General features: G+C 51.4%; 2 protein-coding genes across 28 annotated transcripts in view; one reads left to right on the plus strand and one right to left on the minus strand.

The window, feature by feature from the left end:
* The window catches only part of LOC141578906 (uncharacterized), a 203,937-nt gene extending 191,783 nt beyond the window's left edge, over positions 1 to 12,154 (minus strand). For 6 of the 14 annotated variants that reach the window (XM_074372869.1, XM_074372901.1, XM_074372885.1 and 3 more), the window contains exons 1-10: positions 11,943 to 12,154; positions 9,385 to 10,516; positions 6,755 to 6,961; positions 6,367 to 6,527; positions 6,030 to 6,076; positions 3,352 to 3,480; positions 2,874 to 3,007; positions 2,412 to 2,464; positions 462 to 626; positions 42 to 154 (exon numbers count right to left, since the gene is read on the minus strand). In XM_074372869.1, the coding sequence (XP_074228970.1) occupies positions 151 to 154; positions 462 to 626; positions 2,412 to 2,464; positions 2,874 to 3,007; positions 3,352 to 3,480; positions 6,030 to 6,076; positions 6,367 to 6,527; positions 6,755 to 6,961; positions 9,385 to 9,426 (942 nt within the window). In that variant the 5' untranslated portion in view covers positions 9,427 to 10,516; positions 11,943 to 12,154 and the 3' untranslated portion in view covers positions 42 to 150. Of the gene's footprint in view, positions 1 to 41; positions 155 to 461; positions 1,128 to 1,931; positions 2,126 to 2,411; positions 2,465 to 2,873; positions 3,008 to 3,351; positions 3,481 to 6,029; positions 6,077 to 6,366; positions 10,517 to 11,942 lie in introns of all 14 variants that reach the window. The other 8 variants (XR_012509804.1, XR_012509803.1, XR_012509805.1 and 5 more) reach the window with 8 other exon arrangements.
* An 81-nt stretch (positions 12,155 to 12,235) lies between these two features.
* On the plus strand, positions 12,236 to 21,651 carry LOC141578911 (GDP-fucose protein O-fucosyltransferase 2-like). Of its 14 annotated transcripts, none has more exons than XM_074372961.1 (5): positions 12,236 to 12,519; positions 12,848 to 12,909; positions 13,909 to 14,141; positions 17,346 to 17,403; positions 18,998 to 21,651. In XM_074372961.1, the coding sequence occupies exons 1-4, from the start codon at positions 12,430 to 12,432 to the stop codon at positions 17,360 to 17,362; spliced, it is 402 nt and encodes a 133-aa protein (XP_074229062.1). In that variant the 5' UTR covers positions 12,236 to 12,429; the 3' UTR covers positions 17,363 to 17,403; positions 18,998 to 21,651. The 14 variants fall into 14 exon arrangements, 12 of the variants coding, with proteins under 12 accessions (XP_074229062.1, XP_074229056.1, XP_074229053.1 ...); XM_074372955.1 differs by having other exon boundaries at positions 18,309 to 21,628; XM_074372952.1 differs by having other exon boundaries at positions 18,312 to 21,627.
* Positions 21,652 to 22,830: the final 1,179 nt, after the last annotated feature.

Genomic DNA, 22,830 nt, shown 5'->3' on the forward strand with positions numbered 1-22,830 from the left:
TTGACAGAATGTAGCTTTAATGCAAATTTAAGTATTCTTACCTTTCAGTAAATCATCTTCTTCCCCAACTTATCACTTCACCCAAGTTTAAAAGATGTTTGAGAACAGGGATGAGTGTGCCAGCAATCTGGGACCCAATAACCTAAAATGTCACCTAGGAATAAGAGGGGAGTAAAACATTTTTAAAAAGCATGGTGAGGATGGCGGGGCCTTCCCCCAACTCCAGACTAAGAAGCTCTAAGTAATAGATTTCCTGCCTGCCTGGGGCATCAGCTGATGTGAAAACCCACCCAGAAACCTCACTGTCCAGCAGCTCCTCCGTAACACAGGCTACACTTCCTCAGAATTAAGAATTGGGGCCAGTAACCACTTTGCTGAAGAATAAAGACAAAGAAGAAGAAGAGAGTTCTGCCCCTCCCCAGGGGAGAGCCCAGACCTTGGGCTGCATGCACTGAGCCTACCTCCCAGGAGAAGGATAAACTGGAGAAGGGCGTCCTGCGAAACTGGGACAGCAAATGTTGAGATGGGAACAAATTGACCGGCTGGCCAGGGACAGCCCCCTCCGTCGCTGCCTTGGCGGCTGCCTCCGCCCCCTCAGCACATCCTGCCCACTTCCGGTGGTTAAGCTGTCAGGGAAACAGTGCTTTGCGACCTGGGGCAACAGAGGCTGCCCCCAGGCCAAGCTGCGGGGGAAATGGGATCTAAACCACCAGCTCCCAAGCGGCAAGCTCCATACCCCCGCCAACAACCCGCCGCCCCCGCAGCCTACAGCACCCCCGGGGCAATATGTCCTGGAGAAGGGTGACCCGGGAATGAGGGGCAGCAGAGGCCACCCCCACGTCAGGCCTCCAGAGAGATGGGAGCTTATCCTCCAGCCCGCCAGGGGCAGACCCCCCTCCTCTCCAACCCCTGATGTCACCGCGCCCACCTCCCAGGAGCAACCTGACCGGGTGTGGGGTTTCAGGCTAATCTTGGGCGGGAGAGGCCGTCCCCAGGCCAGGTCAGGGGAGAGGAGAAGAAGTGGCCCCTTTAGGCGGGGCAGCCGGCCGTCGCAGCTGCCTCTGCCCCTCGACAGCATCGCGCCCGCCTCCCAGGAGCAAGCTGACCTGGAGACGGGCATCCGGCTTCTTGGGCAGCAGAGTACGCCCCCAGGTTTGGCCGTGGGGAAGAGGAGAGCAAATTGACAGGCTCCGCGCTGCAGGTCCTCTACCCCTGCCGTCGCCTCCCCCACACTTTAAAGGCACTTCCCAGGGCGCCCCTCCCCCAGCAGGCTAAATGGGACAGGTGTGTCTGGTGATCTGAGGCAGGAGAGGCCACTCCCACACCAGGCCATCGGGGAGACGGGAGCCAATCCACCAGCTCCCCAAGGCAGCCCCCTACCCCCACAGCAGCCACCGCTCCTGCCCCCTGACCTCACGGTGGCCGCCTCTAGGGAGCAGGCTGACCTGGAGATGGACGTCCGGCGAACTAGGGACAACAGGGACCGCCCCCAGGGCAAACCATGGGGAGAAATGGGAGCAAATGGACCGGCTCCATGGGAAAACCTGCCGCTGCTGCCACCACCCCCAACGTAACACGCCCGCCTCCTGGGGCCAGGCTGACTAGGATACACGTGTCTCTTAACCCAGGGCAAGAGACACCGCCCCCAGGACAAGCCGCGGGGAAGATGGGAGCAAATGGGCCCGCTCCCCCGCTGCAGGCCCCTGACCCCCGCCACCCGTGCACCATGACTACCCTGCCTCCCGCCCCCAGCAGGCAAAGTGGGAAAGGGTTGTCCCGGGACCTGGCGCAGCAGAGGCCGCCTGCAGGCCACGCGGCACAGACATGGGAGCTAATCCTCAAGCTCCCCCGGGGCAGCCTCCCTATCCCCGCAGCCACCACCTTCCCAGCCCCCTGACTGCACCGCACCCATCTCCCAGGAGCAAGCTCACCTGGAGTCGGACCTCAGGCAAATCTCTGGCGGCAGAGGTCGCCCCCAGGCCAGGCCGCGGGGGAGAGAAGAAATGGAGCAGCTCCCTGGAACGGACCCCAACCCACAGCCGCCGCCGCCGCCGCCGCCGCCGCCTCCCAGGACCAAGCTCACCTGGAGACCGGCGTCCCGCCTCTACGGCAGCAGAAGTCGCCCCTGGCTCCGCCGCGGGGGAGAGCGGAGCGAATTGACCGGCTTCCGTGCGGCAGCCCCCCTATCCCCGTGGGCCCTGCACCTTAACGACACCGCCTCCACTCCCCACTCAGCTTGCTGAGTGGGACAGGTGTGTGCGGCGACCTGGGGCAGCAGAGGCCGCTCCCAGGCCCGGCAGCCGGGAGAAGGCAGCTATTCCATCAGTTCGCCAGGGGCAGCCCCGCTCCGCCTCCTTGCCGCTGCCACCTCCCCCTGACCTAACCGCCCCACCACCCAGGAGCAAGCTTACCTGGAGTCCAACATCTGGCGAATCTCCGGCGGCCAACGCCCCCCCAGGCCAGGCTGCAGGGAAGAGAAGAAATCGACCGGCTTGCACGTGCAGCCTCCCACCCACCGCCGCCGCCGCCGCTGCCGCCGCCGCCCCCTCCGCCACCCCAGACCATTGCACTAATCTCCCGGGGTCAGGCTGACTGCGAGGATGTGCACTTGCCTTCTGACCCTGGCCACGTGCCTGAGCACCTTCCTGCGCCCCTAAACTCCCTGTACCTCTGCACCCCTGCCACTCTCTGCACTTCCGCACTGCCTGCACCCCCGCATCCCCTGAACTGCCTGCACCCTCCACAGCCCCTGCACCCCTGCCACCACTTACACCTTTGCACTGCGTACACTCCTGCACCCCTGCTTGTCCCACACACCACCTCTTGGGCCTGTGGCAGAGTCTCTGCTGTTAGACCAATGCACAGGAACTCACATCTTTGCCAGTATATGATGCATCAGTGGACGTCTGGGGTTGGCTGCAGGAAGGTACATGTTCCCGGTCACTAGCCTGGGCCACTAGGGTGATCTCTGTGAGGTCACCCAGGACGGGCTCAGAGATGCTGTTCTCTGGGAAGAGAGGAGTTGAAACCGGTCTTGAGGGCAGAGCTGTGCTCACCAGGTCGTTCCACGCTTCATGTTTTACACAGGGTTTCGGAGAAGTGAAATTGATCCGGCCAAGTAAGACCGGCCTGCTGTGCGCCCACCTCACTCCTGGGCTCTGAGGCAGACCGACTGGCTCCTACCATCAGGACACAGTTTGGGCACCTGAATGGTCCCTTGGAGGCATCCTATCACTTCTCAGGAAGAAGTCTGGCTGCTTCCACCCTATGGCCCTCCCTCCCACTGTGCTGGCCTCAGGAAGGTTCCTTATTTGGGGAAGAAGGCAGCCCACCCCCTACCCCACCCCTCACCTTTCTCTAACCCAGGCTGGTGCTTTCTCTGCCCTTCAGAGTCTGGAAAGCCATTTCTCTTCAGGTATGTCCCTTCTGAGATGGACATGCTTCCAATCAATTCTAGGCGAGGATGCACCATGGAATGCACTGGGTAAGAGAACCAAAATAAATAGTTTCTTCTGTGAGGTTTTCTGTTTATCTACTGGGGCTGGGCTGTGTGTAGTTTGCTACAGCTATTCGTGCGAGAGGCTAAACCCACCCGTGTGTCCTTGTTTTCATCTCCCCGCTGTCTTTGGGTTTTCCCTAGACACTCCTGAGACATTTACTTCTTTTAATTTTATTCCTGTTATTACACAGGGGCCCTACTGACATGGAGGTAAGGTGTTGGGGGAGCGGGACAGAGCAGGGCATTTGTAGTCCTGTGATTAGTTCTCATTGAGCCTGTGCCCTGAGCTGTGACTTCCACAAGTCTGTCTCTTTCCCCCACCCCAATTTGGGTGACACAGAAGATATTTCCCTTCCCCCAGGTAGGTTAGGCTCTGGTAAAATAATTTCTCATTAAAAAAAAAAAAAAACACAACCCCCCACAATGGAAGAGAATGTTCTGGGTGTATTTCAATAGAGCTAGTTTTTCCTTTCCTGGCAGGAACCATGAGGAGTTTTCCTATGATCTTCACTCTGAGAACAGGATACGGTCCTGGAGGTAAAATGCATGAAAAAGAGCAGGGGGCCCCTCTGACTGGCCCCCTGGAGTTGTCACATTCGGACTTCCCCACCCTGAGCCTCCAGCTGGCCTCAGGGACCTGTTAAATCTGCCTGCCCCCGGGGTTCTTACAAAAGCGGGTTCTGCCCTGGGGGCTGTGACTCTCCAAGCCTGCCCGGCTGCCTCTCTGTGTTGGGAGCAGCTTTCCCCCTCAGTTTTCTTGTGGATCTAAGAAGAGCAGTGGGTTTGCAGCTCCCTCAGCTCTGGTGTTGTTTTCAGGACAGAAGGAGCAACTTCTGAGCTCCACACGAGCTGGACCAGAGGCTGGAAGCCTCCCCTCCTCTGCCTCCATGCAGACAATCAGTGGCTGTGGTTCTAGCCGAGTGTCTGAAGATGTGGATTTAAACACACACATCCCAGCCCCCACAGGAGCACACAGTCCCATAAATCCCTACAACTTCCACTGGTAACTACGGAACTGATGAGGACACGCGTTTCGGGGCTGCAGAGGCCTGACTGCATGACTTTCTCCGTGGCCTATTAATGTGGTTGTTATGGGCCTTGTCTGAAGTGGCTTGCTTACCGCACCTGGTACATGGGAAATATAAAATAAGTACTAGAACCTCCACTTTTTCTCCCTCTTGGGCCTTCCAACCTAAAAAGTAATACGTGAACTCAGACGGCCTAGTCACCACAATGAGGTCCGACCAGCCCGGCTCTCCTGAGTGATGGGCACTGACTTGCGCATTAACTCGGAACAGTAGGGGAACCGCCTTCCTCTAACTGGGCCTCTCCCCACACCAGGCACGCCCTCAGCTGAGAAGGGGCCAACTCCCCCATTGAGGTGTGTGCTGGTGGCTTCAGTGTGACCTGGCCCTGCCGGGACATGAACCTGCAGTGAGGTGGAGTGTCAGGAGGAGGGGGGGTCCCTGCTGGGGCAGCAGGGGGCCCGGTAGCACCCTGCGCAGCCTGGTGCCTGGGGCTCCCCAACATCTCCTACGGCCCCAGGGTCGGCTCTGGTCTGGGCCACTCCATGCACCCTCCCAGTATCTTTTCATTAAGTCCCTTTTTTGCTTTTATCAGCCAGAGGTGGCTTCTGTTGCTTGTTCACTGAAACAGTGCATCAGGAAACCAGACTATTTCTAAGATCAGTGAAATACGAACTTTGGTCAGCTCGCCGGGCAGACCGTGCAGCACAAATTCCCGCACAGGGCTGTGCAAATGCCTTACGTGAAGGGTCCTCATCATCTGTCTTCAGAGATACAGAAGCTCGTGGTTCAGGTAAAACCTCAGGGAGGGATTGAGGAATCCAAAGCTGGTTGGTTTCAAAGACTAACCGGTCGGACCAGACCCCTGAGCTGTGGTCAGAAGCCTGGCTCAATGTCACGCAGACTCAGCACCCTAAGTGTCCGGTGGGGCCGGTGCTGTTTCCTTTACAGGCTCTCGTTGGGGAGTCACTGTAGCCCCTTACACTCAGCAGGGAATCCAGCCCTCTTAGCCCCCACCCTGAGTGTTCCATGACACAAATCTCGGGAGTGTTTAATTTTCATCTTTGTTTAGGAGGATGAAGGTGGGGCAAGAGGAGAGATAAATTCACACTTAGTGACACCAAGTCACAGCCAGTACCTCCTCCTCGGAGAGCTATGTGCTCCCACAGTGGTGGCTGGGGGGCTGGGCAGAGCCCCTCCTCTGGTCACAGAGGGACTCACTCCTCTGACTGCAACTGATGGGTTGGACAACCAATCCAGAGGGGACAGAGCATCTTTCCCAGGAGTTTGGAACTGACACACAGAAATTAATTTCACTCATCTGGGGATTGGGAGGAGGGTGGGAATCAAATGAAACCAGAGCAGGAGAGAAAGTTACAAGTGAATGAGAGAGAGACAGAGAGACTGAACTTGTGAGAGTAAATAGTGTGAAGGATGGATAACAATCAGGGCACAGAGGAATTCCAGCTCCTGGCTGTCTAGTGTGTCCCAGCCCATCAACAAACCTGCGGGATGGTTAACATCATTCCAGTTTTGCAGATTAGGAAACAGGCTGAAAGAGACGGGGGTTGGCTTTGGGTGCACAGTTAATTTAATTGCCACTGGACCCCTCACTTCCCACTGCCTGAAGGCACCATGATCCTCACAGGGACCCTGCAGTGCTGACAGCCTAGCACCCTGATCAAAGGGACCCTGCGGGAGTGGGAACCTCTCTGAGTTTGGAGAGTTCCCTGCACCGAGATTCCATGCATCAGCCGGCTCCCGCTCACCCCAGGTTAACGTCTCCCCAGCTGTGAAGTCCCCCGACCCGCTTCCCTCCCTGCAAGGCACCCCCGTCCTTACCACCGAGAGTACTGCAGGAATTCAGGCACAGGGATGCCCAAAGCAACACGAGCCCACCGGCTGTACAAACAGCAGACTCCCAGCCCCACCTGGGCTCCATGGGGATAGTAGGTGTCCTCACCTTTCATGTACCTAAGGCAATCTGTTTCTTCAGCTGGAGGCTATAGAGAAAAATAAAAGGTCCAAAACATTGTTCAGTGAGGAATTCCTCCAAGGACCTGACTTCAGAGTCTACAACCATTTGTGCTGGCCGCTCTTAACCCCGGACTTTGGGTGAGGTGGATTATTGATCAGCACAATCGCCGGTGGCCCAGCTCCTGGGCTTGGCTGCCCAGAGGGGGCTGGGGGAATGGGTAAGGCCAGGGCACTCAGGAAGAGCACAGAGGACCTGACATCTCGCCTCCGCAGTTGTAAACCCTTCCCCAAATCTCAAGGCATCGGACAGAGTGCAGCCACCACAATAATGAGATGTTCCCATCTCTTCCCTCACTCCTGTTGGTTCACTTATGTGCTGAGCATCCACTGGGTCACAGGACATGACACACAGGATGGCCGATGGGACAGGCTTGGTACTTCCCCCTGGATCCTGTTCAATCTGATGGAAGAATGATCACTCATAAACGGTTTCTCAAAAGGATACATAGACAGGAGACAAACTGCAGAGTGAATCAAATTTTAAAATATAAATGAAGATCCCCCAGTCTCCCCGCCTAAGGTTAACAGCATAAAGAAAATAGATCTTGCCTTTGATCACCAAGGAAGTGGTCACCCTCTCTCAGGAGGAAAGGAGAGTTAATCTTTGAGCAGGACACAGAAGTGCTCCATCGAATTGGACCAGGACCTCTGCATTCATTCAGCAAATCTGTATAAGCTCCTACTACTTATGGGAATCTAGTAACTATACCCATTCCCAAGGCTCTTGGGCTTTATTAGTCAACAAAATAGACACGACTCCCCATCACTGGGGGCTCAGAGTTTTAGCAGAGAAAACAGGCAACATGATGGGGGTAGCAAGAGCTTGGGGAAAAATAAGAGTGATATGAGCAAACTCAGGTGATGGTGGTGGGGTGGGAGGCAGGCAGGAGGGAATAAGGCAATCCTGGAAGATCTCAAGGAGTAATGAACTTGAAGCAGAATAGATCCGGAGGAAGAAGGAAGAGCCGGAGCCAGAGGCCCCCAGAGTGATGGGGAGAGTGTGGGCGGAGAGGCAGAGCAGGCCGGGTCCTGGAAGACTTTGGGACGACTTTGGCTCCTAATGGAATGGTGACCCTTTTAGTGAGTTTTGATGGGATAGGTGATGTCCAATTTATGCTTTTGTTTTGGGTTTTCTTGGGAGGAGGTTAATTTATTTATTTTAGTGAAGGTGCTGTGGTTTGAACCCAGGATCTCATGCATGCTAAGCATGCACAGTATCACTGAGCTACACCCACCCCCTCAATGTATGCTTTTATAGGCTCCCTCTGACTCTGTGTGGATGAGATTGTAGAAAAGCAAAGATGGAAGAAGTAGGCTATTTGGTGTCCAACAAGGGGCTGAAGGTGGCTCCTAGGAGGGTGGGGAACAGGGAGTAGGTGGTTAATGAATTCAGAGTAGCCAGAATTTTCTAACAAGCTGGATTTGCTGTCTGTGTGTGTGTAAGAGAAAGAGGAGAAAGAACATGGTTCCAACATCTGGACCTGGAAAATGGGATGGATGTCCTCCCCATCCACAGGGGATGGGACAAGATGGGGCTGAGCAGGTGGAAAGGGGCTGGAATCAGCTCAGTTCTTCAATGTCATGATTAAGGAGTCTATTAGATATTGCCACAGAAATGCCTAATAGGTAGAGGAGTCTGGGGTTTTTTTTCTTTCTTTTTAACATTAAAAAATATAATTTAAATGTATTAATTTTATTATGTGAATGGATTTGGAATTTTATTTCATGCCAAGGTATATGTTATAATAGCCAAATGGAAAATATATCAGAAAAGGGGAGAAATGAGGGCTTTCACATAAACTGACTGTCCATAACGTAGGTAAAATTTCAATGAATCAGTCTTCAGTGCAAAAACCTCATCTTGGTGTTACATAAAATTAAATGAAAAAGGACTATGTTGATGTATCATTATTTCATGTTACATAATAGCCCCAAACCAACACACTGTTTAACTATGAGGCTTGTAGAAATACTATTCACTTTATTGACATAAATACAGAAATGCAGAAAGGTTCTAAGGTAGAATAAGCATCTTAGTGGAAATAATAGAGATCTGAGCATTTCACATGATATGTATGGACTGATTCAAAATTTGGAAAAGTAATTTACACAGTAGAACATATGTATGAATGTGAAAGCAAGATGAATGAAAGAAAAAGAATATGAGTATCAGGGAGAGAGTTCCAAATGGAAAAGGCCAATCAGGGAGTTTTGGACAAATCGAGAAATTGATGGCATGTCAAATTCCAAGTCTGGTTGCTTCCACCAAAAGTATAGCAGTGAGATAGAGAAGAGACCCAGGACCCAACTCCGAGGCACATTCGCAGTAAATATTTGGAATAAAGAGGAGACGTTGGCAAAAGACCAGCCAGTGGATCGAAAGCAGAGCGATGGGCTGGAGGCCAAGTGAAGCAGGAACACGGGGGAGGAGAAATGGAAGAGCCGGGTCAAATGCTGCCAAAGGGCCACGCATGATGAAGACTAAAAGCTGACCACTATATTTAGCAACGTGGGGTCACTGATGGCCTTGGGGGTGCAAAAGGGAATGGCTCAAGAGAATATGCAGACAGTGAGTTTAAACGACTCATTAAAGATTTGCTGCAAAGACATGGGGTGGCAATTGGTGGGGGCCAATTAGAGTCAAGGAGTGCTGTTTGTTTCTTTTAAGAGGATGGACTTTTATATACTGATAGGAGCCAACTAGCAGGAGAACAAAATAGATGAGGTAGTGACAGAGAGGATGGATGTGGGAGTGACAGCCCGGAGAAGATTGTATGGATGGGCCCTCTGGTGACTTTTGGATGACCTGGCTTTCTATGTCACCTGTAATAAGAGGTGGGGCAGCGAGAGTGAGGTCACAGACATCAGAAGGCGAGCGGATGTGCTGGGAGTTGCCAGTGAAAGTTCTTTTCTGTTGGCTTCAGTTTGCTTGGTCAAAGTAGAAAAGTAATCTTACCAGCTGAGGGACGAGAAGGAAGAGTTACTGGAGTCATGAGCAGAAGATACGAAAGAGCCTTCAGGGACAATGGGACAGTGAAAAGAGCAGAGGGAGACGGGGGGAGCGTGCTCCCAGAAAGTTACGTTTTATCTTTGAGGTGCCCAAGTGTTGGATGTGTGATTGCCCTTCCTGCTGTCTACGAAATAAAAATTGAGTATGGATCAGAGAAAATGCTATTTCATTCTAAGAGGCTGCCTGTTTCTCAGGAACGGTCATCTTAAACTGCAAACACTACAAAAATGTTGAAAAGAAGAACTTGTGTACCCAATGACCCACTATTTTCTATAAATTTGGTTGCTATTTAGTTCCCCTGTCAATACCACAGAACCGATACTGCCTAGGATGGAGATACATCGATGCTTAAATGGAAATGAAATCTGTATCTTTTTCCTAAACTCCATGGCTTCCTTAACATTCCATTCCCCTTGGAATTTAGGGGTGTCCGGTATAAGAAATAAGAAACAGTTTGAGAAAATCCCGGCTCAGAATTACACAGCACAACCTCAGCTCAGAAGTATACAGCCATAAAAATGTTTAGAAGCAAAACTCCATAACTACTCTTAAAGAATTTTGCAAACCTGGGCCTGCCCAGATGTTTCCAAACTGGAAAGGTACTCCAATCAGTTGACCGGTACGGGAACCAGAGGCTGGTCAGCCTTTTCTGTAAAAGCCAGAGAGTAAATATTTTCAGTTTTGCACATCATTTTGTTGTAACCATGCAGGTCTGCAATAAGAAAGCGAAGAGCACTGGGAGACACGAAACAAATGGGCATGCCCACACCCTCCCTTCCACTCAGGGCAGCTTCTCTGTGGTGGGGAGCTTTGCCACAATGACTTGTTTCTTTGTTTCCATTGGTTTCTTTGTTTCCACCTTACTGCTCAAACTCAGAACTTCAAGTGAGCCTGGTCCTTCAGCATCCATGCAGAAAGAAGGCTGAGCGGGGGTGGGGATCCCACCTGACAGAGAAGAGAGATGGCTTGTCACCAAGACATGAGACAATCACACCTTCCGGGGTGAAAGGGAACAAAGATAAGGGAGGGGCACAGCAGTGGGACCCCTGGGTCACCTGCCAGGCTTGCTCTCCCTCCACGGCCACCCTGGGGGCCTGGGTGGTGTTGGAACTCAGCTACAGTGATTAGGCTGAGGGGACTCAGCATAAAGGACCCTCCGTCTCCACACCGGGTTCCAAACGCAGCCTCTCTAAGTCTACCCTCTGAATTTCTGGAACTCAGCTGGAAGAATACATGATCAGGCCAGACCCAGAGCCCAAGCCAAACACGACAAGGGTCACGTGGGGTTGTAACCCCGTGCTCAGCGGTCGGGGTCTCCTTGCAAATCTGCAGAAATCCCTGTTCTGCCTCATTCCTGGGAGAAACCCCACATCTCTTCCTGCTCTGTCTGTTCTTCTCTTGAGGCTATTGTCCTGGAGGGATGCAGAGTCCTTGAACCTGGCCCTCCAAACGTACATAAGCAGCCTGTTCAATAAAACAAATTATGCACTTTTTCACATTTGCCAGTTTTTTGATTCCAGAAAGGCTGTGGGACTCTTTCTCACTGTCTCCTGTGCCCCCACCACTTGGTGGCCCTCTCCTCATGGAAACACGATTTCCCACAACTGCACCCTGCCTCCCAGCTTGTCAGAGGGGAGTGACCCACAAAGACACAGGTGTTTGTGAGGATCCTGTCCCCCAGCAGAAAGCCTACTCCTGGAGCCACGGACAGGGATCTGGCCTCCTGAGCCGCTCAGCTCTAATTGAAAGCCTAAACTGGGGACCCCGAACATTGCTGACTGACTTTCTGAGTCACCTGGGCTGGAAGGGCCTGATTTTTCTTTCCAAGAATGGATGTAGCGCAGCCTCCATTTTCAGGGCTGACATTCATGACGTATCTAGTTCCCCCAAATGCACCCCAGGAAGGAAAGGCCCTTCCATCCCACTGGTTAGAAACCCAGCCCAGGGGAGTTCCGAAGCACCTCATTGCTGTCAGGTCCAGCATCCCTGCAGAGTGGCCCCTGCCCCTGAATGAGCCCCTTCCCAGGGCCTTCCCTGCCTCGACATGACCACAACCCAGGTGGTGCTGGGGAAGGCAGGGAGTGCAGTGAGGTGAGGGGGGAAGCAGAGCCCCTTGCTCTGGAGTGAGGAGACCACAGAGAAAGGCACACACCACCCCGACCCTATACCCCAAACTCTTAGCCCCGCCAACACAGGGGCCGCTCTGCGCCCTCTCACCGTGGCTCTCCTGTGAGACTGAACCCAACCCGACATCTGGCACCCAAGACCTACCTCCCCTCTTATGACAGATCCCGTCTTCTTGGAAACTGCCTAGCAGCGCGTATTCAAGGCCGGCAGCGGGCCTGGCGGATCTGCACTTCAGGTGCCCTACCTGGCCAGCCGTGCGTGCCTGGGCTCAGTCCTCTATCTTGCCCACCGGTAGCCTGGGTCCACGTCCGGTGCAAGCGGAGGCCACGGAGCCCAGGCTGATCCCCACACACGGACAGGTGAGGGTGCCCCCGCCCCGCTGCCCCGCTGCCCCGCCCACTGGTGGCAGTAACGCCCCAGCCTCCGGCCGGCGCCACCTGCAAGTCAGGACTTCCGCGCGGCCCTTCCCTCCCCGGCCCCGCCCAGCTGTCCCATAAGCCTCCCCCCACCCCCGTCCTGGCTGCGCCCTGGCTCCCATTGGCTCCGCAAGTTCTGCCCTCGCACAACTAGACTCGGGAGGACGCACGACGCAAGCGCTAGGGGAGGGCCCCGCGGAGTTGCCATGGTTACAGGCGCCACGCTCTGCGCGGGCCGGCGTGCGCTTCTGGGGCGGGTAGCGGGCTCCGGAAGTGTGCAGCTGCCCGGGACCATGGCGGTGCTTGCTGCTGGGGATGGCGGCTTGCTCGGCAGGGCGACTAGCTCTGGCCTGGTCAGTCGGCGGCCGACATCCTGTCTGGGGCGGCGTCCCACAGACGGTAAACGTACGTCCGCGCCGTCGGCGGGGCCGGCGGACATGAACCGGGGTGGGATCGTGGTTGGGGCGGTGGCCGGGGAGGGCTGTGGTGCCGGGGAGCGTGTTGGGGCGGGGCGGGGCAGGGCTTGGGCACAGCCTCAAGCTTTCCTCCCCCTCAGGCCCTGGGGCTGGGGCCGCGAGTCTGGGTCGCCCTTGGTGGCCGCGGCCTCCCAGAATCCCCCGGGAAGGGCAGGCGGAGGACCCATCTTAGATGAAGCGGGGCCTTACCCGGGTTTTGAAGAGCCCCAGAATCAGATGTTGGAATGGGGTGGCTTATCAGTCTTGTTTATCTGCAGGGAAATTTCAGTTCCATCCAGATGTTGGTTCCTTCAGTCAACCTCAGGAATAAGACACAAGGGTCAGTGCCGATAAGCAGTTATCTAGGGCTTGACTCAAAATAAACTATGCGGGGTGTAGGGATGGTAGATGGGACCCTCCCTCTTGAAGTTAGCAGTCTTCTGGGATTAGAGGCCCCAGTTGAGGATTACATCCTCATCTGCAGTAATGGAGGTTGTGAGAAGCACACAGAGAAGGGAGGGGGGTGGTGGCGGTAACTCATTACAGAATCCAGGACCCTTGCCTGGCTCTTGTGTAGAAGAGTCTCGCCTTGGATAGGGCAACAGTTATCAAAGTGTATCCAAGGCCCCTGAGGTGCAAGACCATTTTCATAGAAACGCCGGGATGTCACCTGCCTTTTGCACACTCTTTCTCTCCCGAGTTCCTGCGGGGTTTTCCAGGGAAAACCTGGCCTGCGATATCACAAAACAGGGAATGCAGAGGCAGATAGGAGAATTCAGCTCTCACCAGTCCAAAAGAGATTTGCAGAAATTAAAATCACTGCTATTCTTCTCACTAATGATTTTTCTTTTGAAAAATAGAATTATATTTTGTTTAAGAGTATTAATGGTAACATACAGTAGATTGTTAATATTTTTAAGCGAATTCATACACTTTTTCTAACTTCTTGTTTAACTTCTAACACAGGAAATATTGATAGATTAAACTCACATAAATAGCAGCCTTTTGGAGTTCTCAGTAATTGTTAAGAATGTATAGGGTTCTGTAGAACAAGAAGTTTGAGAGCCCCTGGAGAACGGGTGCTCAGATGCTAGTCGGGTGCTTAGTGGTGTTAGACGGATGCCAAGATGTCTTCCTCAACTGCTCCCGGAATTGAAGTAATTGGCCACATGGAGATGGGTGGGCAGTGCCTCCACTTTACAAACCAGAAGCTGCTGAATGTGTCTGGAGTCTAGGCCATGGGCTGTGCAGGGATTCCCGTTGTATCTGTTCTATCTAAGCCGGGATTCCTGTGCAGAGGCCTGGCCCTGAAGACCCGCTCTCCTTTGCTCCCTGCCAGGTACCTTCTGTGTGACTTCAACCCTCCAGAGGGCTTCAACCTCCGTAGGAACGTCTGCATCCACATTGCCTTCCTCCTGAAGACCCTGCTGAAGATGGAGGAGCCGGTACTGGTGCTATTCCCTTGGGGCCACCTCTACCACTGGCAGAGCCCCGATCCCTGGTCCGACTCCTTTGACCTCCCAAGTCTCAACAGAAACATCCCTGACATTGAGTACGAGCAGTTCATTGCAGGTGAGGTGGTGGTCATTTAACTGGGGCCAGGTGGTCTTTGTTCTGGTTCCGATCTGAACATCGGGCCATCTTACTTTGGGCTTGTCGGTCTGCTTAGGGGCCCTGCTCATGTTTCCTACACTGCAGGTGAATTTGGTTTTTCCATAGTTTTTTCGGGAAATCAATTTGAAGTGTATGAGCTCTATGTCCCCTCCCCTCTGAAAACCCTGGCCTCCTGGTGAGATGGAGCGGTGACAAGGAGGCCACTGCCACAGAGGCCCTTGTCCCAGAAAGAGTCGCTCGCTGTGCAGTCAGGGCTGTTCTTACCTGTAGGAAAACACGATGTGTGTGTAGCATGGGCCACGTGCTGGAGAAGATATGTAACTGCCCATCCAGTATAATTTGGTCCTGCTCAAGCTACCCATTTTAAATTTTGTAAGAGGGAAGAGTTCAAGATTTTCTTTGAATAAAGGTATTTAGAGCTTATCAATTTTTTTTAAATTGAAATGTGATTGATTTACAATGTTTTGTTAGTTTCAGTTATACAGCTGTTTTGTTAGTTTCAGGTATGCAGCATAGTGATTCAGTTGTACATATACATAGTCTATTCTTTTTCAGGTTCTTTTCCATTATAGGTTGCAAGATACTGAATATTCTTCCCTGTGTTCTACAGTGAATCCTTGTCGTTTGTCTGTTTTACATATAGTAATTTGTATCTGTTAATCCCAAACTCCTAAGTTTGTTTTATAAGTCTGTGAGTCTGTTTTTTGTTTTATGGATAAGTTCATTTGTATCATTTTTTTTAAATTTCCACATATAAATGATATCATATGATACTTGTCTTTGTCTAACTTATTTCACTTAGTGAGATAATCTCCAGTTCCATCCATGTTGCTGTAAATGGCCTTATTTCCTTCTTTGTTATGACTGAGTAATATTCTGTTATATCTAAATACCACATTTTTATCCAGTCATCTGTCAGTGAATGTTTAGGTTTCTTCTATGTCTTGGCCATTGTAAACAGTGCTCCTGTGAAAATTGGGGTGCAGGTATCTTTTGGAATGAAGGTTCCCTCTGGATATATGCCCAGGAGTGGGATTGCTGGATTAGGTGATAAGCCCTTTTTTTTTTTTTTTTTTTTTTTTTTTTGTCTTTTGAGGACTCTCCATACTGTTTTCCACAGTGGCTGCACCAAACTACATTCCCACCAACAATGTAGGAGGGTTTCCTTATCTCCACAGCCTCTCCGGCATTTATGGTTTGTGGACTTTTGAATGATGGCCATTCTGACTGGTGTGAGATGATAACATTGTAGTTTTGAGTTGCATTTCTCTGATAATTGAACGATATTAAGCATTTTTTATATGCCTATTGGCCATCTGTGTGTCTTCATTGGAGAATTGCTTGTTTAGTTGTTCTGCCCATTTTTGGATTTGATTGTTTATTTTTTTCTTATTAAGTTGTATGGACTATTTATATAGTCTAGAAATTAAGCCGTGGTCAGTCTCATCTTTTGCAAATATTTTCTCCCATTCCATAGGTTGTCTTTTAGTTTTACTTATGGTTTCTATTGCTGTGCAAAAGTTTATAAGTTTAATTAGGTCTCATTTATTTATTTTGGCTTTTATTTCTGTTGCTTGGGTTGCTTAGATTGCCCTACGAAAACATTGCTGAGATGTATGTCAAATAATGTTTTGCCTATGTTTTCTTGTGAGAAGTTTATAGTGTCGTGTCTAATATTTAAGTCTTTAAGCCATTTTGAGTTTGTTTCTTTTTGGTTTTTTTGCGACTCTATTGTATGCTTTTGATTTGTGGTTACCTTATTCTTCAAATATATCAGCCCATTACTGTATCTATTTCCTTTAGACTGATAATCACGTAGGCTCCAACACAACCTAAGAATAACGAAGAAAAAAAAGAAAGAGAAAAATCTACATTTTCTTGCTCCCCTCCCCATTCCCAACTTTTTTCATTTTGATGTCCTTTTTCATTTTTACATCTTTATGTTTATTCTCTTGCAACTCGTTATTGCATATCCAACTATGGTTTTCCTGTTTCTATAGCATCCTGCTTCCTTTCTGTTTAGAATAGAACGTTTTAATGTCTCTGTTAGGTTCAATATTGCTGAGTTATCTCACCTCCCCCTCCCCCCTTCCCCCCAGGCCTCTGAATCCTCAGTCCAGGGAAGCTAAACCATTCTAGCCTTCATCGGTTCTGGGAAAGCAATCTTCAGAGTGGGAAAAGACATTGAAAAATAATATTCTGTGAGTTGCATTCTACCCTTGCCCAGAGATGAGAAACATCTGAAGGTGGAGGAAAACAGTTGGAGGTGGGGAACACAAAGTCTTTTCTCTTTTTGCTACTGAAGAAATGATTGCTTTTGTAATTAGTGATGATGCCCTTTAAATTGGTGAGATCGAGATTCCACAGCTTCAGCGCCTGTGAAAAACCAGCTGGGAGAAAGCTCTCTAGGGCCCCTGCAGTGGGAAAGGCAGCCCCTCTGAGCACTTGTTGTTCTGTATTCTTCCTGCCTCCACGCGGGTTCCCTAGGCACCGTGCAGGACGATGCAGTTACCCAAGGTGGAGGACGGGGAGACCCCTGCTGTGTGGCGAGCCACAGAAGCCCACACTTGAAGGACAAAATGTAGAGTAGTGGGGCGGTCATAGGAACAGGGGATGGTTGAGACCCAGGATGGTGTCCTGGAGTCCAGCAGCCAAGGCTGGTGGGGAAGATGGGGCCCTGGGGCATGGGCAGTCCTTGAGGGATCTGAAGCAAAGATAGGAACCAAGAGACTGGATTCGTGTGGGGATCCGGCACCCCTTGGAGGCTGCGGGGAGCTCAGTGGACCCAGGGGAGCAGGCAGTTCCCCAAAGCTGGGTTGACAGGTCACAACCAACTCACTGGGGACCGAGAGGCACTGAGTCATTTTTAACTTTTTATCCCTCTTCCTGGAAAAGAAATTGCTGCCTGTTAAATAGCCTGTGTCTTAGTGAGAATTAAAGACATGAAGCAAGATTGCCTCAAAAGTCATCCATTGTGTAGTTGTTAATAAGGGTCAAATGAAAACTTGAATACATGAAATGAAGCATTCATCAGAGGATTTGAAACTCCTTTAAAATAAAAATTCTTGCTGCCTTTGTTCTTCATTTCAGGGTTCACTTGGTGATAATAATCATAACCAAAGCAACAGCAAACCCTTACAGAACTCTGTCCTGCTGTTCCAGGAACGCTGTGTTCATGACAACCCAATGAGTTGGCACCACTGTGAGTTCCACTTTAAAGGTAAGGACATTCATTAATCACACGGCTAATAAATGGCAGAGCTGGGACTTGAACCCGAGCTCTCTGGCCCCAGAGACCCCTCTCAGCCCCTTCACTGCAGCTCATCACTTGGCATGCCCGACACAGGCCAGCATTTACGAGCAGCGTGACCTTGGCCAAGGCTGCTTCACTGCTTGGTCTCTGATTCCTCATCTGTAGAATGGGGGTGTGGGCAGTGAACTCTGTGAGCTCAGTGGTCACTTCCTCCAGCTCTGCAATTCTACTGCTTTGAGTTAGTATAGTAAGTATCCGAGCCCCTACATGGCCCACACATGGGCTGGCGCTTTGCTAGGCCCTGGGTTACGGAGCAAAGTAAGATCCGCCTGCCCCTCCGAGGAGCCTGTGTCCCTCCACGGCAAACAGCTGCGAGGCCCAGGCTCCCTCGCTGGCAGTCGGGGGCTGGGCAGGAAAGTCTGATAAGAGAAGATGGAGGCAGAGCCCCTCCGGGAACAGTGGTGGCCACACAGCTCTCAGGAGCGAGAGCCTCTGTCCAGGCTGCTGAGAGGGGGATCCTCATGAGGCCAGTAGTCCCCCCAACCTAAGCCCTCAGGACAAAGATCCAGCCATCCCTGCAGTGTCACCATAGAGCCAGGCCATCCTCATCACTGTGCCTCTGTGCTCCTTTGTCCTGGGGCCTCTCTTCCCCCTACACCCAGAAGACTCTTCTCCCTCTCTTCTCTGAGTGCCCCCTCACTTCACCCGTGGTCCCTGCTTCCTGGGCCACCATCTCTGGAGTTGACGATTTGCACCTTCACACCCCCCGTTTGATCAGGAGCCTGGGTTGGCCTCCTTGTGCTCACTTTCCACCTTCAGATGATTGCTCCTCCCCTCGTGGGAGCACATGGAAAACCCAGATCCTTTCCTAGCAGTGCCTGCCACCCTGGCCTCCCTGCTCATCTGCCTCAGTCAGGAGCACCTGGACCACCAGCTCTGTATTGCCTCGCCTCCTACCATCAAGACGTCAAAGTTCATTCTCCTTCCACCACTCAGTGTGGTCATTGTAGGGTCTTCTTCTCCGTCAGCCTGAGCCAGCCACCCCCCATTCACCCTACCCCCGGGCTCATACCCGGGCGTGTCTCCACCCCAAGTCCAGCCACTCTCCTTTAAGTGCCCACCTCTAGCCGTCCAGCTTCTTCTCCACCAGCCTCCCTGGCCCTCCTTCGCCCTCACTGGGGCATCATGCGCTGACTCCTCTGCTTTCCTGCCTGTCCATGTTCCTCTTACTTCCACTTCCCCACCTTCCAGCTCTGCATCCACAGTCAGCACTCTCTTTACGACAGACAAAACCCCCTTGAGCCTTGACCTTTTCAGTTCCTCACCAGGCCGACTTCCATCTCGGTTCACCCAGCTCTACTTGTTCTGAGCCTGCAGGCAGCAGGCTCTCCCAGCACAGATTTCCAAGACTACAAATCAATGCCCACCATGTTGCCGCTGCCAGGCAATCCTCCAGGATTTCTCTAGTGAGCACATTTCCCCACTTATCACTCAGTGGTGTCAACATTCTCTGCTCTCTGCACACCTCTAACCTTCCCTCTGTCTCTTCCCTGACTCCCAGCAGATGGCCTTGCCTCCTGCTTCAGAGAGAATGACATGTCACTGGAAAGGAGCTCGCTCACCTGCAGCAAATCTGCTCACCTCACCTTTTATCTGTCCCTCTCCCACCTGGACTCTAGCTGTAGTTGTTCTTAATTCAGTGAGTTTAGTTGACATATATATACACAGTTAAAAGCATAGCACACTATCGGCTACCTTCTAGGGGTTACTTTTTCAATTTAACATGGAGTGTGTGATTCATCCACTTCATTGCATGTACCTGCAGTTCATTTGTTTTAACTGATCTTAAATGTTGTGTGTGTGAAAGTAACACAAGGCAAGGGTAAGCCAGGATTCAGGATGCTGGTTACTTCCTGTGAGAAGAGGCCAAGAGCAGGATAGGGAAAGAGGACACAGTATGTCACTGTCAATATTCCTGTTATGATGCTGGGTGATAGGTTCATAACTGTGACTTATAATATTAATTTTAATACATAAATACCTCTGACAGGCACCTAAGATGAGAATGTGTCATGAACCAAGACATACAATGGGTAATATTACATCATTATTGTTATGTAATCTTGTTACATTATATATTAATCATAATCTTACATTATTTGTTATGGGTTATATATTATATAGATGCATGAATTATATGTTATGTATATAAACACCTACATATGTATTATATACTATCTGCTAATAAATAAACAGAAGATAATATGCTAGTATATCTTCTATTATGTATTATTTAATAAATAATAACATACTCTATCCTGTTATATGACATGGAACATAATCTTTAATAAAATAAGAAATCTGTCAATATATATTGGTAATTAATAAAATTAAAAAAAACAGCCCGCAGCTTTTAAAGCCGACACCGCTCCAGCTGTCACTGTGATTTCTCTTCCCTTTCATGGCCGAGGTCCTCACAGTGCTATCCGTTCCCCCTTTCATCTCCTTATCCTGAACCTTCCTCCTCCTCCCATCCCATGCTGCCTTCTGCCCCTTCGCCCCTCTAGTCACCAGCGGCCTCTGGGGCACTGATCTGCGGGCACGGTCTCAGGCCCCAGCTCACCTGCCTGTCCGCCGCCTCTGCCACCGCTAGTGGGGGCGGGGCTGGGGTCAGAGTGCACCCCTTGTCCTGGAAGAGAACACAGCACAGACTGTGACCAGCAGCAGGTGTGGCCGGGAACTGCAGGACTGGGGGGAGAGCCAGACTGTCTGCATCCAGACCTGGGGCACTTGGAGTGTGAAGAAGCCCCGTCCTCACTGCCCCTGAAGTGAGGAAAACACCCTCAGGTGAGTTAAAGTGCTTATGACCTAGGTCTGTTGGCTGGAAAGGACAAACGGGCCCCTAAGGGGAGGGTAGTTGATGTTCCAGGCCCCACCAAAGCCCTAAGGGCTGGTGGGGAACCAGGCTGGACGCTCCACTTGACCCAGTGCCCCCTCGGGGGTGGGGCCTTCAGGAACAAGCAGAAAGCCCTCTGTCTCTGGGGGGAACGGGGCAGTGTGGGAGCATCCCTGCAGCGAGTCAAGTGAAGTCAGGGCCTGTGGGATCCATTTGTATGGCCACATCGAGCCTCAGCAGAAGCCACAGCAGGAGTGGATTCCTGTCTCTCCAGCTGTCATCCTCGTGTCTGAGTGCCAGGCTTCAGACCCGATCCCCTGGGGTGCTAGGACAGTTATAAACAGAGGCGGCTCTGGGAGGCCTCAAGAGGGTGGTACTGGCCTTCCTGCCAACACGATTACATGAAGATCAAACAATCCATCGATGGGAAGAAAATAAGAACCATGGTCACCTCTGGACCCCAAGCTTAGACGTGGTGCATGGGGGACATTTATCGACAATTCAGCGAGGTTCTGGCCAGAGCTAGAGGCCAGGGCAGCAAGCCGGGAGTGACACTGAGGAGCATCATTGCGCAGAGGCTGGACTGGGTGTCTGCAGGCTCCTCCCAGGAGAAGCCTCAGAGTTTGGGAGGTGGCTAACATGTTTCCTTCATGTCACCAGCAAGTGGTGCCACCTGTGGAAAATCAGCTGTGATCCTGAGATGGGTCAGCCCTGGGTGATGAGATAAAGGCTCCTACAAGAGGGGGCGCCAGATGGACAGTGAACCAACCAACAGGCTGATGAGATTCCCACCTGTGTTTATCGTGCTTTCGTAGCCAAGAATGAGGAGAGAATTGAATGGCTCACCATGAATATTTTAACAACTTTAGAGAGTTCCATGTCTCACTGCATTTAAGTGTCACCTGGAAGAATTCAAGCAGTGTCTAGACCCAGCGGAGGCAAACGGCCTCTCGGTTCCTCTTCAACCTGGCAAACCCAGCAGCCCTCTATGGCCAGACCTTGGCAAGTGCCTTCCCTTGTTATAACAAAACCCTTCCCCCGCACGCCTGTGGTAAGCTTTTGTTTGTTTTAATTAATGGGAATGAAGGTACCTTACAGCCTCCACAGACTTTTCCTTTGGGCTTCTCTCCTTAGACCCGGGCCCCCCGCTGCCCTGGGTCCTGCACTGCAAAAGGTTCCCCTGGTCCTGACACTTCCTCTGGCCACGCCCTCCATCGGGTGGAGTCAGCAAGGCCAAGGGGACATAGTCATTGGCTCCATCCCATGCTCTAGAAACCCAGGACGCCGAATGCCCTGCCTCAGCAGCCCCTGATGCATTTCTAGTGCCTGCACCGGCTCTCCCCGGAGTTCAGATTCCCAGGACTCACAGAGAGGCCAAAGGGCAGCTGTTTGCATGGAGGTTATAGGCAGAGCCCGGACGTGAAATCTGAGTGTCCCCCTGTGCACATCCAAGGCCACTTATGGCAAGCGATGGACCCAGCATTGGGAACAAAAGGGTCAGACTAGTGATCAGAGTCTGGGAATCAGCTCTCCCCACACGCTCACTTTCTTTGCAGGACTCCCCTGAGTCTGGTTGTTCTAATTTTGAACCTGGCCTTCCCCCTTATAATGAATGTATATTTGTAAAGGCAGGACTTTAGAACCTACTGCACTTAAAATGTTTAGATATATAGAATGTGAGCCCCCAGGTATGCTCTGGCCCTGCACTTCCAAGGGTCCAGAGCATTTATGTTGGCTCTACTGAGACTGTAAGTGGCAAAGACCATCTCCAGAGAGGAGGGGCTCCTGCTTCACGGTCCGAAGTCAGGATCTTCTGAGCGGATAAAACAATGGACACTGAGACCCTCAATTGTAAATTGATTTAGAATAACGCCAAAGGTGTGTATGACGTGTGTGTGCGCACGCACGCACCTGGGGAGTTTTGTGGTACATGACTGTGAGTGTGTGTGTGGCTGTGCGCGCACGCGCCTGGGGATGTGTGTGGTTGTGTGTATGCTATGTGTGTGTGTGCGTCTGAGGACGTGTATGGTTGTGTGTATGGTATGTGCGTGTGTGGTACATGAGTCCATGTACGTGTGTGTGTAGGGAATGTATGTGGGCCAGAGTCAGTGCGTCTGCACGTGTGTTTGTTTGTATGTGCATGCATTAGTTTTAACAGTAGAAGCTGTCCTTTAGAATTATGAAGTAGTAAAATTTGTATGATGTCTTTTGCTGTATAATTCAAAATTAAAAAAATCTTCAGTCACTAGAAATTTATTCCCCCCCGATTCTGACTTTATTTTTCCATATTGATACGTCTTCATTTCACTGATGAAGAAACTTAGCTTAGAGATGTTAACTGACTCAACCAAGGACATGGAGCTCGCGCACCCAGGGCCAGGACGCAGTCCAAGCCACGCTGCTCCAGAGGCCTGGAGCCCTACTCAAGATCAGGCGTTGCCTCTTGGCGGGGGAACAGATTCTGATGGGCTGTGGCCAGCGTGCAGGCTGCCCAAACT

This window comes from Camelus bactrianus, chromosome 1, assembly GCF_048773025.1.
Source record: "Camelus bactrianus isolate YW-2024 breed Bactrian camel chromosome 1, ASM4877302v1, whole genome shotgun sequence".
NCBI lineage: Eukaryota > Metazoa > Chordata > Mammalia > Artiodactyla > Camelidae > Camelus > Camelus bactrianus.

What these genes read in the sequence shown, in the direction of transcription:
- LOC141578911 (XM_074372961.1), top strand. Translation starts at nt 12,430, where the DNA reads ATGGCGGCTTGCTCGGCAGGGCGACTAGCTCTGGCCTGGTCAGTCGGC. An exon ending in GCGTCCCACAGACGGTAAAC is followed by an intron (nt 12,520 to 12,847) that starts GTACGTCCGCGC and finishes GTTTATCTGCAG; the next exon opens with GGAAATTTCAGTTCCATCCA. An exon ending in CTCAGGAATAAGACACAAGG is followed by an intron (nt 12,910 to 13,908) that starts GTCAGTGCCGAT and finishes GCTCCCTGCCAG; the next exon opens with GTACCTTCTGTGTGACTTCA.